An 18754-nucleotide genomic window follows, 5' to 3' on the forward strand; every position below is an offset into this window, starting at 1 on the left:
TCCGAAGGTAATCCACTAGCAGTACTCTATCAACGTCCCAAAAAAAAAAACCGATGCCGTCACCTTGCTAGCAAAAGGAATCGACTTGGCTCTCTTTGGAGGAGGAGAACAGGTTTGTTTCCGCTGTTTGGACTGCTCCTTTGTCGCTGGCTGAAAATGATGGACCCACGTCTCGTCCATGGTCACAAATCTTGCAAGGAAATTTGCTGATCTGCTTGAAAACGATGCAATTGATCACTTGACTTGATGACTCTTGTGCATTTTTGATCTGCTGTCAATAACTCTGGGACCCATCGCGCTGATACTTTTTTCATAGCGAGAATTTCTCTTATAATGTGGTACACAAGTGCAGATTAGATGCCTAGGGCGATGGAAATGTACCGGACTGCCACTCGTCGATCACTCATCACCAGATCATGCACACTATCAACAACTTCTGGAATGGACGTTGCAGGTATTCCACAGTGTAGGTCATCTTCCAGATTTTTCCTCCCTCGTTTAATTCTGCTGCTCAACTCTTAACCACGGAAACCGAAGGGACATCCCCCCCCCCCAGTGCTGTAACAATATCCTCATGAATTGCCTTTGGCGTTAGTATCTTTTTCTCCAAATATTGAATGACTACTCGGTGAATGATTTTGTTTATTTTAATTCATTCACACAACTTTGTTGACTTCAGGACCTGTAATAAAAAAAAATAAGAAAAAAGAAAGACATAGTAACTACATGAAACTTCGTCGGTTAGTATTTGAAGTGTCATACATTACATTCAGAAATTTGTAATACTAGCCTTTCATACTTAGGCCACGAACTTTTCATCCGCCCTCCTCGTAGTGTTAAGTTGGATAATTCGATGTAGGTCCATAAAGTCATGCTGCAGTTTAAAATAGCAAGAACCAGCTCCAGGTAGGTGCGAGGGATGCTCAGCATTCAACCTGGAGCTCGTGATGAAGCATAAACGGTTCAGTCTTAAAAACTTCAGGAACAAGGTTTAAATTACTAGTATGCGAGCCTTGTATATGAAGCATTTTCGTGTATACTATAATAGTATCAAATACTCTTCGTTCATACATTATAATCTTGTTCTATATCAATACCAAATATTCCTATATTTTTATTTTATTTAGTTATTTTGCACCTGATTTTGAAAATTCTAGACCTGATCTTCGATGTTACGCGGAACAATCAGTGTTCTGCGCAACATCGGCACGTCACTAGATTCCAGATCTGCTGCGAGATTATTTAATGAAGAAGGTTAAAAAATGTCTTCAAATTATAGAAATGAGATATGTAATCATCTAATGGAAAAGTAGTGTTGCTGCTACAGCCAGAAAAAGTTTGGGGATACTGCCGACATAGACGGAAAGAGACGTAAAGGCGCTAAGAACAGTGGTATATAGAACCCCCCCCCCCTCCCTTAGGTCCTCATTGAATACTATAAATCAGGAGTTCAGGGAGGTCACAAGAACTGATATTAAAACAATAATGATACGTGGGGAAATGCATAGCATTGGATTTTATGGAAGACTTACAGCACACAAACCAACATCACAGCACAGCTCCAATTTGCCTGGTGAGCAACCCATCATAACTAATGCCTGAAAGTTGAAAAGTTAGACATAAAAAAATAATAATAAATAAAATTAAAGCTAAACATGGGGCCTGGGGTGGATGGAATCGATCCAATTATATTAAGGGAGACAGCAGAGGAGGTAAGCACACCCTTAGCCATAATTATGAGAGCAACTTTGGATTCAGAGGAGGTTCCTATGGACTAGCGATCCAGTTCACAAAGGGAGACATGGATGATTACAGACCTGTTAGATTAACTTCTGTTCCAGGAAAATAATGGAGTCCCTAGTTAAAGAAGTAATGCAGAACGATCTAGAGAAGAATTCAGCTACACTGCAGTCACAGCATGGATTTCTTAAGAGGCGATCTTGTCTGACTGGATACTATGATAAAGTAACAAAGGAACTGTACGGAAAAAAAAAATAATTTTGATATCATATAAATGGATTTCAGGAAAGCTTTTGATACTGTTCCACATAAAATACTGCTGTATAAATTGAAGCATTGCGGCGTTAAGGGCAAGTTACTGCCATGGATAACGGGATGATCGAGTGGGAGAAGGCAGAGACTGGTTATCAATGGGCACTGCTCTTCGTGGACTAATGTTATCAGTGGAGTTCCCCATGATTCAGTGCTGGGTCCATTGTTGTTATCAATATTTATCAATGATACTGACGAAGGTATATCAGGCTTAATTTCTAAGTTTGCAGAAGATACAAAGGTTGGCAGGGTAGTTAATGACAGTAATCAGGGTAAGCCACTGCAACAAGATAAAAATTAGGGCTGCGAAATGGTAGTTAAAGGTTAACATTGACTTTATTCACTGCATACAGGTAGGTAATCCCATATTAACATACCAATTGTGTGGTACTACATTCAGGGTAGTGGAAAATGAAAAAGACTTGGGAGTAACTGTGCAGTCAGATATGAGGTTGTCTTAGCAGTGTAGACAGGAAGCCAGAATAGCTCACGGTGTTTTGTTAATGATATACAGAAACATTGCTAATAGGGATAAGGAGATGATTACCCCTTTGTACAAGACCATGGTTTGGTCGCATCTTCAGTACTGTATTCAGGTCTGGAGGCCTCACTGGAATAGATGCAGAGAACGGCAATGGCATTGGTATAGAGAACAAAACGGTGCTCTTACCAAGAAAGGCTTCAGTTCTGCAGATTGCAGAATTTGGCGTTTAGGCATCTGCGAGGAGTTCTGATTGAGGTGTTTAAGGCCTTGAATGGATTGAGTAAGCTAAATACTGATGGCATTCTTTCTCCTTCTGAGACTATACACATGATACGACATAAATTCAAGTTGAGGAAGGATGATTGCGATAGATGTGCTGAAGTTTGCCTTCAACCAGCGGTTGGTTGATTATTGGAACAAATTTCCATCTGTTGTAGAAATGGGAGGTTTGAATAAATTCTTGGAGGTTTTGGATGGGTGAAGTATATAGTGTGTTTTTTTTTTTTTTTTTTTTTTTTGGCTGATGCTTTATAAGCTTGCTTTCTTGCATCATTTGCCACTACTAATACTAATACTAGTCGTATTGCCTTGAATGGATTGAGTGATGAATCGCGGTACACGGTGTTCGATCTGATGGATGGTTTGGTGGATATCCCGAGAGCATTATTTATCAGATAACGTGGTTCCAACTATGAAGGCTGGTGTAGTCTGGAAGCACAGTGGTATCGTCACCTTCCTTCCCACACCAGGTGGAAAAGTCCCGGATTCGAATCCCTTCAGTGATGTAGCTTTTGTGGGTTTTTTTCACTCTGTGCTTAGGCCTGGATAGCAAAGTTCCTCCCCTCCTCCGGAAACTCCGTTTTTTGTACAGAAAAAAAAAGCAGGCGAATCGATCAGAGAACACATGCAATTAATGTGCAACGTTAATTATACCTACTCGAGGCCCAGTTGCCCCAAAAAACGCCCAAACCTTTGTCATCATCAGCTGTAAGTTCCTTAACAGCCAAAAATGCCTGCACTACTCACTCACTAACAAGCTGGGTCCCACCTCAAAGAAGATCGAGAGCTCATCTCATTCCAATGCCTGGTGAGCGCAAAAACTTTATTAGTCTGACCAGAGCCACGATCTTAACCCCTTTTGAAATAAACTGGAACCTCTGCTTAGGACCAAGCCAACACGCCCATAATCAATGCAGGAATCATTTGATTCCTGTGTTGAAGGACCAAATTACAGCGTTCTTGCTATTCAAAAATTGGTTTGGAGCCTACTGAAGAGGATATTTTACATAATTAAGTTCAAAGTTTGCCCAACACATTAGTAAATACTGTATTGTATCAATAAAAAGTTCTATTTTATTGATACAATAAAAACGTTCTGTCCGGTTACCTTTGGTAACATGGTATGAGTAGCACACTGTTGGAAAGCAGTGACATTTCATGACAGTGGGAAAACATTCTTGGCGTTGGGATCTTACTTAAGAAACAGGTCCTTTTTTTAAATTGTGCATCCAAAAGTGCTTTCAAGATAGTGTAAATTTGCAAGAATAAGAGAGAAAAAGACAAAACAAAAAATTAAGTAGTTATATCATCAGTATAAGGTTGATATGGTCAACATTAGTCAAACTGTTTAACTGATGTAGGCAACAAACTGTGAATTTTACAAAACATATACATTGAGGATATCTGTTGGAATAATGAGACTCAAACAGTAGTTTTTAATTCCTTCAACATAGGTACTAGAGTATCTTCTTCAACCTTAACCATGAATGTCACCAGAAATTTTCTGGAAGTGGAGGGAGAGAAACAGAACCATGTCAAGATTCTTAAGCGCCTGAATATAAAGAGAAAAAATACTTTCTACCACTGAAATTGTTACCCAAATGCATTTGCTTCCAGGGTTCCATGTTAATGGTCGCTTGGGGATGGGGGGAAAGAAATGTACATTTACCAATGTCTGTGAATTAATAATTACTGAATGCTATACGGCATGAACATATTTTCATCTCTTTAAATTGCTAAATAAGTTTGTACGCTAATTTAAATAAAAAATAACTTTAAAGAACTATGTTTGACTAGTCAAATAACCCAAGCTGCAGCCAGCACTAATTACAAGTACTTCCTCCTCATTGACTTTGCCGGGGCCTTTGACATGCTCTGGTGGCCAAGCATTCTTCGCAGGCTAAGACTGGCATGCATACCAGCCAACTTATACAAGTGTATACAAAGTTACCTTTCCAACAGGAAGATCACCATCTCCTCATAAATTATCTACATAGGCTGCCCACAGGGTTCGGTCCTCGGTCCGTTCCTCTGGAACATCGTCCTTGATGAGTTACTTGGCCTGGATCTGGGCTCTGTTACTGTCCAAGCATTCGCAGATGATATTACCATCTCCATCGCAGCGGACACCAGAGCAGCTCTAGAGGCCACTGGAAATCAAGCACTACAGATCTTACAGGACTGGGCGACTCTACACAAACTCCGGATTTCTCCACAGAAGACAATCCATACTTCTCAAAGGCACCGTACAAATATCAAGGCCTCCTTAGATCAAGTTACAAGGAAAAACCATCAAGCTGGTAACTTCCCTAAAACACCTGGGTATCATCCTGGATTCGAAGCTCTCCTTCTTCCTGCACCTCTCATACCTTCAAGAAAAAATCAGAAATTATACAGCCCTAATCGTCCGAGTAACAGGCGTCTGAACTGGAGAACACTCAAACTCCTGTATAAAGTTATATTCCTCCCTGTTATTACATACGGATCCGGGATTTGGTACCATAGAGCAATAATTGTTTGCAATAAACGCAAACTAGAAACAATTCAGCAGACAATTCAGTTTACCAGGGCCTGCTGCACAGTAAGCACTCTGGCCCTCCAGGTGTCCTCCCCCTTGACTTGGAGGTTATCCGTCGAGGATTGCACTACTGCTTGTGGCGGGGAATCCCAGCTACCATCTTTGGACATACCATCGACACCCGCACTGACTGTAAGCAAGAAAAGAAGAAACTAGCTGCCATGGTACTATAAATCTGGCAGACAAGATGGGAGGAGACGGACAAGGGATTAACAACTAAGAAATTCATCCCGGATGTCAAACTAGTTTATCCAAAGTCGCCGCCTTGGTTCTCTCCTGTACATATATTATAATTGGACACGGCTCTATAAATCATAAGTTGACTACCTTGGGAATCATCAATAACCCCTACTGTACATGTGGAGAAATTGAAGATTGGGACCATCTTCTTTATAACTGCCCAATTTATGACAATCTTCGAGGAACACTGTACACCAGCACATGCCTCAAGGACAGGAGCACCTGTTAATTTCTGACGAAAAATACTACAAATTATTAACGGAGTACGCACAGAACCTCTTTTCTAGGCACAGGACTCTACAGCCAACTCAAGCCAGGGATACAAACCTGTAAGGGACTTGTACTTGACCGTTTTACCAGCATCGACTTGCTAACCCTGGAATATCCAGGGTAGGATTACTTGCTAATTTTCCACATGGTTGGGTAGGCTCCAGTGGTCTTGACCACTCCACCGCAAAATATGTCACACTCAGCACTCTCACTGAGTGGCTTTTCTACCCTTCTGGAGTTATCCCCTCCCCCTTTTCTCCTGGTGGGGCATACGCTCCACTGTCAATTTAGGGGATGCCCTCACCTACATCGCCTTACTCTTACTTTCATTCCCCATCTTTTTCCGTACGCCCTGTACTGCCGCACTCTACCTTATTTTTTATTTATTTATTTTTAAATTTTTATTATTTTTTTTATTTAATATATTTTTATTTATTTCATTATATATATATTTTATTATTATTATTATTTTAATTGGTCTCCGTTCAGGAAGCTCAGGCGACCCTGACGGAGACATGCCGGAGAATAATGGGCAGCCTGGCTACCTCCTAGTGGTGTGTGCGGGCAACGTGGCGTTCCATCAGGGATCCCGCGGCCAAATTCCAGGACACACAACAGATCCCAACACAATACTACACTACACTTTTTCTTGCATTTACAGTCTTCACAGTGTACATATGGCGCAGATGTGGGAAACCACAGGTGGCGCTCGACCCTAACACTATAGTCTACAATCTATATTACGGCCAAATGGAGGTTCATTCAGTTGATAAAAACCTGCGTTCGAAGGAGTGAGAAAAACCATTAGTTCTAATTCCCGCTGTCCAAATTGAAAACCAAAAGGGTTCAAAGAAACCTTACACAAGCTCTAAGCAGTACAGTCAGAAGGGCTGCTTGGATCGCCGCCACGAACAGTAGCCAGTGTAGATTTTTAGATGCAATGAGATCTTTTGGATGTGGTGCCAACCTGCAGAACATTTTTAACCTTTCGTCACTTGCGTTCTCAATTTAACAAAGATACTCTCGTGACATCTGTGATACTTATTTTTAAAAAAATAAATTTTTAGTTTTTTCATTGAATTGAAAACGATGTCTATATTAATTATTATTTGCTAAACCCAATTAAAAATATCGAAGATAAATGAGAGAAACTAATAATAATAAAGTTTTTATCTTATTTTTTATAATAAATCCAAATGCAACAAGGCATAATATTATAAGAGCTTAAAATTATCTATTAAATATTAGTGTAGATACACCATTGATAGCTCTTAAACGAAAACTACGATAGTAGTGTAAAGGCATCGTTTCAACTGTATCTCATATTGTGATCATCCATGAAATTATGAAACATTAATAATCTCGAGTTACCATGTATTGTGTACAATACATGGTAACTCGTTGTGAAGGATGATCACAATATGAGATACAGTCGAAACGATGATGCCTTTACACTGCTATCGTAGTTTTCGTTTAAGAGCAATCTATGGTGTATCCACACGAATATTTAAGCTTATTTTTTTTTAGAAAATTAAGAAAAAAGAACCTAGATTGAAACCTAGACGCTTGCGTGGCGTCTCGTAGGCGCAATGTGAACGTCTGTATTTTTGTCAGCTGTTCGCGTTTAGCCGGCGAAATGAAGGCTGTACGGCAAGATTAGACACCTGTCGCTGGCATCACAGACGCCAATGGGAATGCAAATTGCTTAGAAGAAAAAGAACGCATTTTCTCGCCTAGTGTCTGTTAAACGCTTCACAAAAAATCAATGTCTCGTAATTTCATAGTATATCGAAATACACAGTACTCTCTAACTAGTTAGAGAATATTGATGAGCCTTCAAATTCAAATTTTTTTATTAGAGTCACCCAGAATTTCTTCTGTATCCCCATATATGTATTGTGTCTGTAAAGTGCGCATTTTACAGACACAATACATATATGGGGATATAAAAGAAACAATACATATATGGGGATATAAAAGAAACAATACATATATCTATACCTGAGACCGACTAACTCAGCCACGGAAAGGAAAAAAGCCCATTAAAGTTCCTCGCGATTCGAACCGGGACCTTTTCCACTCGGTGGAAAAGGTCCCGAGGACGATACCACTGTGCTACTAGCTCAGACTACACCAAATTTCATAGTGAGCCTTGCGTACACGGGAAGATTTCATCTCATTCCATTTACACACATAAAAAGAAAAGCAGAAAAATTTAATAAAAGAAGTGCCGTCTCTTGGACGCCATAATAGCATTGAAGGCTAAATGGATTATACGTTCCATTATAGTGGCAATGTAGTGGGCCGATAGTAGTTTCTGGATGCACCTTGCGAAAGGAGTGATATTTTATCATAGCCATCCTCAATAATACAGCGCTTTCAACATTGATGAAAGCGCGCTAAATGATAGTGGGAAAATTCCTACTGTTAAAAGCTTGCTAATGTGACGATTATTTGTTGTAGTAGTAAGGTGTTAGGGGCATCAAGCAACCAAGGCCATATTGCACTCTCTATACGGCCTGTAAAATGCACGTGTTCTGTGATCGATTTTCTGTTTGCTGGGTGAGGCGCCTCCGTAGCCAGGTGGGAAGGAGCAGCAGTGCGTAGCACACGCTTCTTGATTAGACCGGGGTTCGAGCCCGTCACCACCAAATACGGAGGATGCGGAAAGGTCAGGGAATGATCACCGCATATCCCGGAGCAATATGGCCTTAGTTGCTAATGCTCCTAAAAACCAAAAACCAACCAACCTGTTTGCTGGGCCCTCGTCGGTTGCACAGTTGGTAGTATCGCCGTACTCCTCACACCGGGTGGAAAAGACCTGAGTTCGAATCCCGTCAATGACGGGAGAAATTTTTATGGAGCTTTTCACAACGTGACTGAGTTAGTCGGTCTCAGGCGAGGACAGCATGGTTTTAACTCCCGAAAACTCACATACACGAAGGAACATCGCCTTAGTCCGCGATGCTCCTAAAATCCAACAACAACTTTTTGCTGGACAAAAAAACCGAGTTTCCGGGAGAAAAAACCACGCTACTCTTGCCTGAGACCAACAAACTCAGACACGTTGTGAAAAGAGTACACAAAAATTCCTCACTTCATCGACGAGACTCGAACTCAGGGTCTGTTCCACCCGGTGTGAATAACGGCGACTCTACCAACTGTGCTATCCACAAGGGAGAAATGCGATGCGGCAATGTTTGTAGCGCGCTGAGGTGACTATTTTTTAGCCTAAAGAACTCCTATAACAGTCTGTTTACTTAGGTAACCGGTGGCGGTGTACTATCATAGTCGTCTATGGGAGTTGACTATCTGTATTAATTTGTGGGTAGCAAATTAATACAGATAGTCAACTAGAACTATGTAAGCCCTGGTGGGTAGCACAATTGGTATTATCACCATCCTCCTCACACCGAGTGGGAAAAAAAAAAATAATAAATAAAACCGAGTTCGAATCCCCTTAGTAATGGGAGGAAGTTTTATGGGTCTTTATCACAACTTGGTTGAGTTGGTCAGTCTCAGGCGAGGGTAGCATGGTTTTACTTGCGGAAACTCGTTTTTTTTCCAGTAAACAGACATTTTTTTTTGTCCAATTTACAGACATATTATATCCGGCGCATATGACCTAAGTTGCTCATGCACATAAAACCCTACAACCAACAAGAACTATGTAAATAAAGTTTTGAAAAGTCATTTCCACACCTATCTATAAACCACTGGTGTACAGTATATGTTTCATATACAGAAAATATTCACTCATGACACAAGGCATAGGAACAGGTTTTTGAATCTATTTCTACATGTTTTCACGATATTTTGATAATGGCATAATTTTTCTCCAGCACCTATTATACACTTTTTAATATTCAGGCCAACGTTTAGTTGATAGCAGGAAACCATATCGATCCAATTTCAGCATGACCAAATGTAATATTGTGGCAGGTTTAAATACACTGTGGTCGGTACTGGGTTTTGTTATCATTGCTCTGATCATAAAACAGTTAAAAAACTGTCATATTAGGGCCACTCAAGAGCTATATTATCTGCCCATAAATTGTGTGTGTTCTCTGGTATATTTGCCTATTCTGCTGGACAAAAAACCAGAGTTTCCTGGTGAAAAATCCTGCTGTCTGCACTGATACTGATTGACTTGGCCACGGAGTGAAAATAGCCTATAAAAGTTCTTCGCATCATTGTCCAAATTCCAACCCGGCTTTTTCCACGCGGTGATTATAACCACTGTGCTGGTTTCGCAGGGCAACTCTTTACAACAACAAACGTAAACTGGGAACCATCCAGCGCACCATCCTTCTTACTATTACAAGGGCATGCTGCACAGTTAGCAACCCAGCCCTTCAGGTTCTTGCGGGCGTCCTTCCGCTTGATCTGGAGGTTATTCGAAGGGGCCTCCACTACTGTCTATCCAGGGGTATACCAGCAACTATCCTTGGACACTCCATCAATAACCTGAATGAAATCAGGCAGGAAAAGAAAAAAATTGCCATCCTACTACTTCAGACCTGGCAGGACAGATGGACTGCTACCGACAAGGGCCCAATCACCAAGAAATTTATACCTTATGTGAATGCCGTATTTCCTAAATCTCCAACTTGGTTTTCTCCTGGTCTTCATACCACCTACCTCATCACTGGACACGGATCAATAAACCATAAATTAACATCCATGGGAATCATTGACAACCCCTACTGTGCATGTGGTGAAATAGAAGACTGGAACCATCTAGTATATACCTGCCAACACTATGAGGACCTCCGCAGCATCCTGTTTACTCGTATACAAGATAACCCTCAAGGAAACGAACACTTATTCATCACAGAAGAAAACTACTACTATGAGTTTACCAAGTTTGCACAAGCCCTCTTCACAAGACGGAGCACCCTATTGCCAACACAAAATAGGAACAACCCAAACATCTGATCCTAACCTAACTGGCCAACCGATCTTAACCTGGATAGGATCAACTGACGTATGGACCATCTCATTCCTCAGTGGCAAATTGCACACGGCTCTCTTGCTGCCTTATTTATTGTCCTTCCCGGGTTCCCCTTTCAACTGATGGCGCTTATTGCTCCATTGATAACCTGGAGGATACCTTCGCCTACATCCTCCATATTTCTAGCTATACCCTCCTTTCTTGCGTACACTCTGTACTTCCCCAACTCTACCTTTTTTTTTTTTTTTTTTTTTTTTTGTCTCCGTCCAGGAAGCTCTGGCGACCCTGGCGGAGACAAGCCAGAGAATAATGGGCAGACTGGCTACCTCCTAGTGGTGTGTGCGGGCAACGTGGAGTCCCACTAGGGGCCCTGCGGCCAAATGCCAGGACACACAACAGAACCTAACGCAATATGTCATATACAACACACAACACTTTTCTGGCATTTACAGTAGTACTGTATTCCTTCACAGCGAACATATGGCGCAGATGTGGGAAACCACAGGTGGCGCCTGACCCTAATACTATGCACACTATGCACACTATGTGCTACCAGTGTAGACATCATAGAGTGGTAGAAGAAGAAAAAAAAAAAAAAAAAAAGTCGTTCCATTTACTGATCGCTGGAAATACAAAAAGATTCAGTATTTTATAACTCTGATCATTGGTCAAAGGGAATTCCTTAACATCTGCGACTTCCTTCGGTGGAAAATTCAACCCAAGAACTACCAGAGCCACTCTGTCTCTTCAGTCCAAACTCTCTAGAATAACACAGATTTGATTCTTCATTCATCAACAACTTCTTTCAATCTTGACTCTGATGTCCGGACACGGTAAGGTGCACAGAAAAAGTATATTAGATTCACTCATATGAAACTTTAAACTTTTGCAGACTTGTTATTTCCAGTTTCATTGAGCTTGTTGCATTTTTATTTTCTTCTATTCCTTTGTGAAAGCCACACACACCTATTTCATACGTTATTACCATTTAATTTATGTAAACTCATCTAGCTTGGCTGTATAGGGCTATTGCCCTTACTTTATTTGATGTCAGTGAATGATTATATATATATATATATATATTTAGACGAATATAATATTATCTTATATTATTAGAGCGTTCAACATTTGTGTCGCTGATGAAGGCCCAAAGTAGGGAACAGCTGATATAAGATTGCAGTCAGCACACGCAGCGATCAGTGTTTGAGTGTCTGCGAAGAAGAATAAGTCAGCATCGAGATCTTTCAGACTTCGAACGTGGAATGATTGTGGGCAAGACGTGCAGGTGCCAGTATCTCGACAACTGCCAACATGGTAAAGTGCTCCTGTTTTGTGGTGTCACCAGTCTACCGTGATTGGCTCAACAGGGGTTGAGCCAATCACGAAAAAATCGTCGAGGTAAATTTTAGAAGTACAGTACTGTATATTTTTCATGAAAGGCCGATAAGAATGAAAATGATAACAGTTAAAAAAAGTTATTACAGTAAAATTCCAAGAACTTCCGTCCCTGTTGTTCTAGATCCCAAAATAACTCTGCAATGTACTTTTACCACCCCACCTTTCAATGTTGTCAGGCCACCAGTGTGTTTTCAGTCAGCTGTTGTTTGCATCGGGTATGTTATTCCGAGTGAGTTTGCAGTAATGCATTTTTGTTTATTTCTATTTCGTTTTAATTATTTTGTTATTTCTGAATTTAGTTTATTTTTATTTTTTTAGGGCTTATTAGACATGGACAGATTTCTAATTAAAAAACGTTAGTTAGATGATGACAATGAATCAAGTGTAGTTGGCACTAGTTCTGGTAGAATAATACATAGCGCAGTTAGTATTAGTTCTAAAACTGTCGTATGCCAGTATAATGAAGACTATTTGTCTTTTGGATTCTTTTCATCTGGAGAAGAGCAGTCACGTCCTAAGTGTGTTGTTTGTGGTGAGAAATTGGCAAACCAAGCTATGGTTCCAAGTAAACTGAAAAGACACCTTCACAAAAAGCACTCACATTTATGCGAGAAACCAATTGAATAATATAAAAGGCTTATAGTTGATCAAACATGCCAGGCTGAACAATGGACCAAAATCACAACTATTAGTGACAAAGCTCAAGAAGCAAGCTATGCAGTCGTCGAAATCGTGGCAAAAAAAGATGAAATTACATACAATTACTGAGTCAGTAATTTTACCAGCATGCTGTAAAATTGTAAATATTATGTTTGGCGAGAAATATGAAAAAGAGATTTTGAAAATCCCTATATCTGATAACACTATTAGTCGGCGTATACAAGACATGTCTCAAGCCTTTCAGTCACAAGTTATATTCCCCCCAGAAACTGGGGTTTTTCATCCAGCAAAACACACAAATCGACCATAGAACACACGCAATTAACAGACATATGACATACATCACGGAAGATGAATTTAATTATTCGGGTGGCCTCAAAATAATAGTTTGTTTTTTTTTCAGTCACAAGTGATAGCTAACATTAAAGAAGCCGCTTTTTTTGCCATCCAGTTGGACGAGTCAACTGACATCACTGGAAAAGATCAACTGCTAGCATTCAGCAGGTTTCTTTGTAATGGAGACATCATTGAACAATTTTTAGTTGGCAAACCACTTCCAGAAACAACAAAAGGCCAAGACATCCTTGACGTTGTCCACAGTTATTTCAGTTCTCACGATTTGTTATGGAAATCATGCATCAGCATCTACGCCTGTTATGCATAGCATTTCAAAAAGATGAAACAATTATGAGTTACATAATCCAAAACGTAAGCAATATCTTGTCATGGTGCTCCCTCTGTGTCGGAAAGCCTGAAAGGATTCGTCGCCCTGGTCAAGCAAAAGAACCCTGGCATTGTTTTTACACACTGTTTACTGCACAGAGAGTGCCTCGTTTAAAAGTCAGTAGTACCTAAGCTCCAAAAAGTACTGGATGAGACGATCAAAATGGTTAACTACATCAAGAGTAAACCATTAAAATCGAGGTTGTTTTCAGCACTGTGTTCTGCCATGGAAGCTGCTCACAACTCTTACTACACACGGAAGTGAGGCTATCTTGAGGGCGGGTACTTTCAAGGTTCTATGAACTGAGGGAAGAGCTTATTTTTTTTTCCGTCTGAAGAGTCTGAGGTTACTGAACTGCTTAGTGATGAAGCCTGGTGCAATAAAGTTGCTTTCCTAGCTGACATTTCCCAAACCTTGAACACCCTTAACAAGAGTATGCAGGGAAAGAATGAAAATATTCTTACTTGTACTGACAAAATTAACTCTTTTAAGAAAAAATTAACATTGTGGGGAGCCAGAATCAAAAAAAAAAAAAAAAGAACAAAGTTGAAATATTTGAGCTGACAAAAAGTTGCAGACTGGACAAAAATCTCATTGATTTAATTAGCATTAGAATTAGTAGAGGTATATGATGCAAGAAAGCAAGCTTATGAAGCATCAGCCAAAAATAAAATAAAAAAAAAACACTCCCATTTCACCCCTCCGTTCGTTCGAAATACCTGTCCAGCTGAGCCTTAAATTTATTTAGACTATCAACTTCCACAACAAGGGATGGAACTCTGTTCCACCAATCAACTACCCGCTGGCTAAAGGCAAATTTTCGCACATCTGTCTTTCCTCAATTTGAATTTATGCCCTCTCAGGTGATTATTCTGAGCAAGAGAAAGAATCCCATCGGCATTGAGCATGCTCAAACCATTCAAGGCTTTATACACCTCTATCAGATCACCTCGCCGGTGCCTAGTCTCAAGACACTGTAATTTGCAAAACTTAAGCCTTTCTTCGTAAGAGCAACCCCCAATTATACAAAGTTTGTCACTGCTGAGTAAAAACATTGAAAAGTACTTCCCTCCACTTGATGTATCTTCCTTGGACTGAGTAAGAGATCCGTTTGTGTTAAGTGCGTTAGAATCAGACGAATTAACTGTTGCAGAAGAAGATGAGCTGAGGAAAATAAGAAACGACAGAGGACTGAAACTAAAGCACTAATCAACAGATTTGCTCTCATTTTGGTTGTCTCTCCGACAGGAGTACTCCATTATCACAAAGGCAATTGAAGCACTCCTTCCTTTCTCTACATCATATCTGTGTGAGGCTGGCTTTTCTGCTATGAACACAATGAAGAGCAAGAACAGGTCGCGGCTTCAAACATTGGAGGAGGACCTGAGGGTATGCGTATCAACCATCCGACTTCGGACAAGAGACATCACCAAGCACAGTTTTCCACATTTTAATGCTTTTTTTTTTAATATTTATAAATAACATCTTTTTCAATATCTTATTTCAATAATTTGAATAATAACAAATACGAACATAAATTTTAAAAATAAATCTTTTGAAATCCAGATCAATATTATTTAAAAAAATAACACAATGATTAGAATTTTAGCAATTGAACTTTTAAACATAATCTTAATACGTGTTTTATTTTCAATGATAAAATCTCTCCTAAAAAATTGATGGTGTACCTTGACAATTTTAGCACCTTGCTCACTGTGCAGCGAGTTGAAAATCGCTCGTATAGACTGGCAGCCGACGGCCGTCACGGATACCCATGCTCACTGTTAGCCAGAAGAAACTGCCTTGCATGGGGACATCAGTACCAACACTGGGCCACTGACATGTGGAAATTCGTTTCTTGGTCTGATCAATCCGGTTTTCAACTCTATGATTCTGCTGCTGGGCATATCCATGGTGAATTCTCCATGCTGTGGCCACCTAACATATCCCAAATATCGACCATCCACCTGAAAATGTGCTGGCATTACTGGACATACAGTGAACGCATGGGTAGCGCTATAGCGGGATACCCTGCAGCACCTGTGGAGTCCGTATCAAGTGTACAGGCTGTATTATTGTTAAAATGTCGCCCAGGAAGTAGGTGTTGTAATGCAAAGCCAACTCAATGCTTATGCTTTTTAAAATGTATATAACTTATAAAACTATTACTTGTATCATGTACCACTATCAACTGTAGTTTAAAACACTTGATACAGTGTTCATTATGAAAACTCCAAACACGAAAGGTATCAAAACCTATAGTACTTAGTACCGTGCATGGGTTGAAGGAGAAGTATGGGGGATGGGGATGCCGGAAACTTTGCTCTAGAGACTAAACATGGGTTTCGCCACTTCAAGCCTCCAATAAGCAAAGTGGTGGTATTTCACCGGTTGATGAAAGTCATCTACATAGTCTTATACGGGAAATAAAAATCCTATACAAGTCACCCAAAGAAGTACTTGTAGAAATTTTTTCCTAAATAAAAATAGTAATCTTTGGTTTAAAAAAAATATATATATATCTAAGGGTATTAAATTTCAAGACTAACTTGGGTACCCTCCCACTCACCGAAATTGTCTTTGGATCAGAGATTTTGAAAGGATGGCAACTCAAAGTAATGCATAGCATTTCAAAAAGATGAAACAATTATGAGTTACATAATCCAAAATGCAAGCAATATCTTTTCTTTGTTACATTTAACCCCAGGGGTTCACATCTGGTGAGTATGGGCTTGGCAAACCCAGAGAACCTGAGCTGAATATCATTATCCTTCTCTTTCTTGGTGATTCCTTTCTACTTATGACTAGAAAAACAAATGCGCTGTCTCTCAGGGTAACTCGGGAAATTTTTTTGGCTGGTGCAGCATAAGCCTCAGGCTTCCTTCCATCATATGGATAATAATAATAATATTCTCTTTTTATTTACGTACTATACATAACCTCCACACTTTTGTCTGCACTATCTAAACTATTACTATAGATGAATGAGGAGAAGTTATGTATAGCAAATAATTGTACGAAAAAACTTTGAATTTTGTTTAGCATTAAGCATATGCTTTGCATTCAGAAATACTAATATTGATAATTATTATTAGTAGTAGTGGCAAATGAAGCAAGCTTATATAGCATCAGTAAAAAAAAAAAAAAAAAAAAACCCAACACTTTCCATTTCATTTGTCCATCCACTCTAACAGGTTATCTAGTTCTTTCTGAACTTATTTCAACTATCCACCTCTACAACGCCAGGTGGGAGTTTATGTCAACAATCAACCAACCTCTGGTTGAAGGCAAATTTCCGCACATTCGGCCTACAAACAATCCTTCCTCAATTTAAATTTATGCCCCCTCATGTGTCGAGTCTGAGCAAGAAGAAGAATTCCATGAACACTGAGCTTATTCAATCCTTAAATTAACTCAATCAGATCTCCTCGCAGGTGCCTAGACTCCAGACACTGATTTGCAAAACTGAAACCCTTCCTGCTATTAATGATTCAATGCACTACAGTTTAATGAAACTGATCATCAGTTAACCTCTCTTTCTTCAAACCAAAGAAGTGAATAATTAAAATGCTTTAAGGATACGTTTTTCTCTGCTTACAGAAACATGTAAGCAGAGAAAAACGGTGTAAATTGTTATTAACCTAAGAGTTAACTAAAGAATGACGAGAGAATTTTCCTACTTACCGATAACTCCTTCTTGTGTCACATTTTTTCGAACGAAAACGATCAATTTTGGTTACATGATTGCAGCGTGGGCATGTTTTAGTACATGCATCCTCGTTTGCCAAAATTAGCAGTTTATGGAATTTCTCCTTTAGTGGAGTATCAAGACGAGCGGAAATTTCATCTCTGTGGATAAATGTTTTGCAATTCGGATTGCAGCACTCAATTTTTACTTGTCCAAATTCGACCTTTTGTGAAAAATATTTCTTTAAGCATTTACTACAAGCTGAAAATGAACAACATGGTCTCAAATAAAACCACTCTAATTCGAAGCATATACTACATTCTTGAAATTCCAAGTCGCCTACTGGATAATGAGGAACAGGTTCCCTTGAAGGAAAGTTTCCATCTGGCAGAAGGAACAAAATATCATGAAGATCAGCATTTTCTCGTAAATCACCACTTCGAGTTTCTAACAGTCTTTCTAAAAGAACTCTCATTTCAGACAGTTCTCGGATGAGAACTTCATCTGGAAATGACAGATTATCTTCATCCTCAGCAGTAGACGAAAAAAATTCATCGTCATTATAAGATCCATTTCTAGTAGAATGGGCCTTTGTCACCGTTTTATCACATATGTCAGCAGAAGACGAACTTTCTTCATTATTACTAGACGATGCCCATAAAAACGGAATATCACTTACTTGAAGCGCACAGAGCTGGTTATCTCTGGTTTGATTGTTCCATTCATTACGATCATATTTTTTTAATGCAGGTTCAGGTTCTGGTTCCGGACGATTTCTTCCTAACTGTGGCATTTCTGGACCGAATGATAAGACAAAGCAGTCTAACAAAAAGGCTAGGTGGTGCACCGTTGTAGAAGCCTCGCTGCAAGAATGCGAATGAGAAATACTTTCATTTTCCGTGAATTCAGCGCAGTTTTCCGTGAAATATCTGCAAGTTTTACTTTCTTCATTGGCATGCCTTTGCTGTTGTATATATTCTTGTATGTGGTTAGTGCTCAGAATCATACCTTCATCATTACCACGCAGTCGTTTGCATATGGGTGTGGAAGTCCTATCCATTGTATGCTATTAACACTATAAAGTAAGGTCACAGTATTTCTAAATTGTGATGTACTGATGATAAACTTTTTAGCAGTTTCATAATAAACATTTCATAATAATTATTCAACGGCAAACTACAGTGAAGCATCCTGTATATACTTAACCAGGGGTAACTTTATCAACATCATAATTAGATATTGTAGTTCCATTTATATTTCATAAATATTATATGACAGCAACACTCACTTACATTAGTAACAAATATGGTCCTATCTTGATAGAATTAGCGAACCTGAAAACACTATGAACACATTACTAATACTTCTAGGTGGAAATATAAATATAACGTTTGGTTAAAGGAATCGAATATTGCTTCATTATTCTT

The 18754-nt window shown here is 39.4% G+C and overlaps 1 protein-coding gene across 1 annotated transcript in view; it reads right to left on the reverse strand.

Moving 5' to 3' along the window:
• LOC150077255 (E3 ubiquitin-protein ligase RNF217-like) overlaps positions 1 to 18573 on the reverse strand; it is a 213542-nt gene extending 194969 nt beyond the window's left edge. Inside the window, exon 1 of the mRNA XM_090385831.1 lies at positions 17324 to 18573. Within this exon, the coding sequence (XP_090241957.1) occupies positions 17324 to 18387 (1064 nt within the window). The 5' untranslated portion in view covers positions 18388 to 18573. The remainder of the gene's footprint in view (positions 1 to 17323) is intronic.
• Positions 18574 to 18754: the final 181 nt, after the last annotated feature.

The sequence above is a fragment of the Mastigoproctus giganteus genome, chromosome 12 (genome assembly GCF_048544385.1).
Source record: "Mastigoproctus giganteus isolate SK-2022 chromosome 12, ASM4854438v1, whole genome shotgun sequence".
NCBI classification, from domain to species: Eukaryota; Metazoa; Arthropoda; class Arachnida; order Uropygi; family Thelyphonidae; genus Mastigoproctus; species Mastigoproctus giganteus.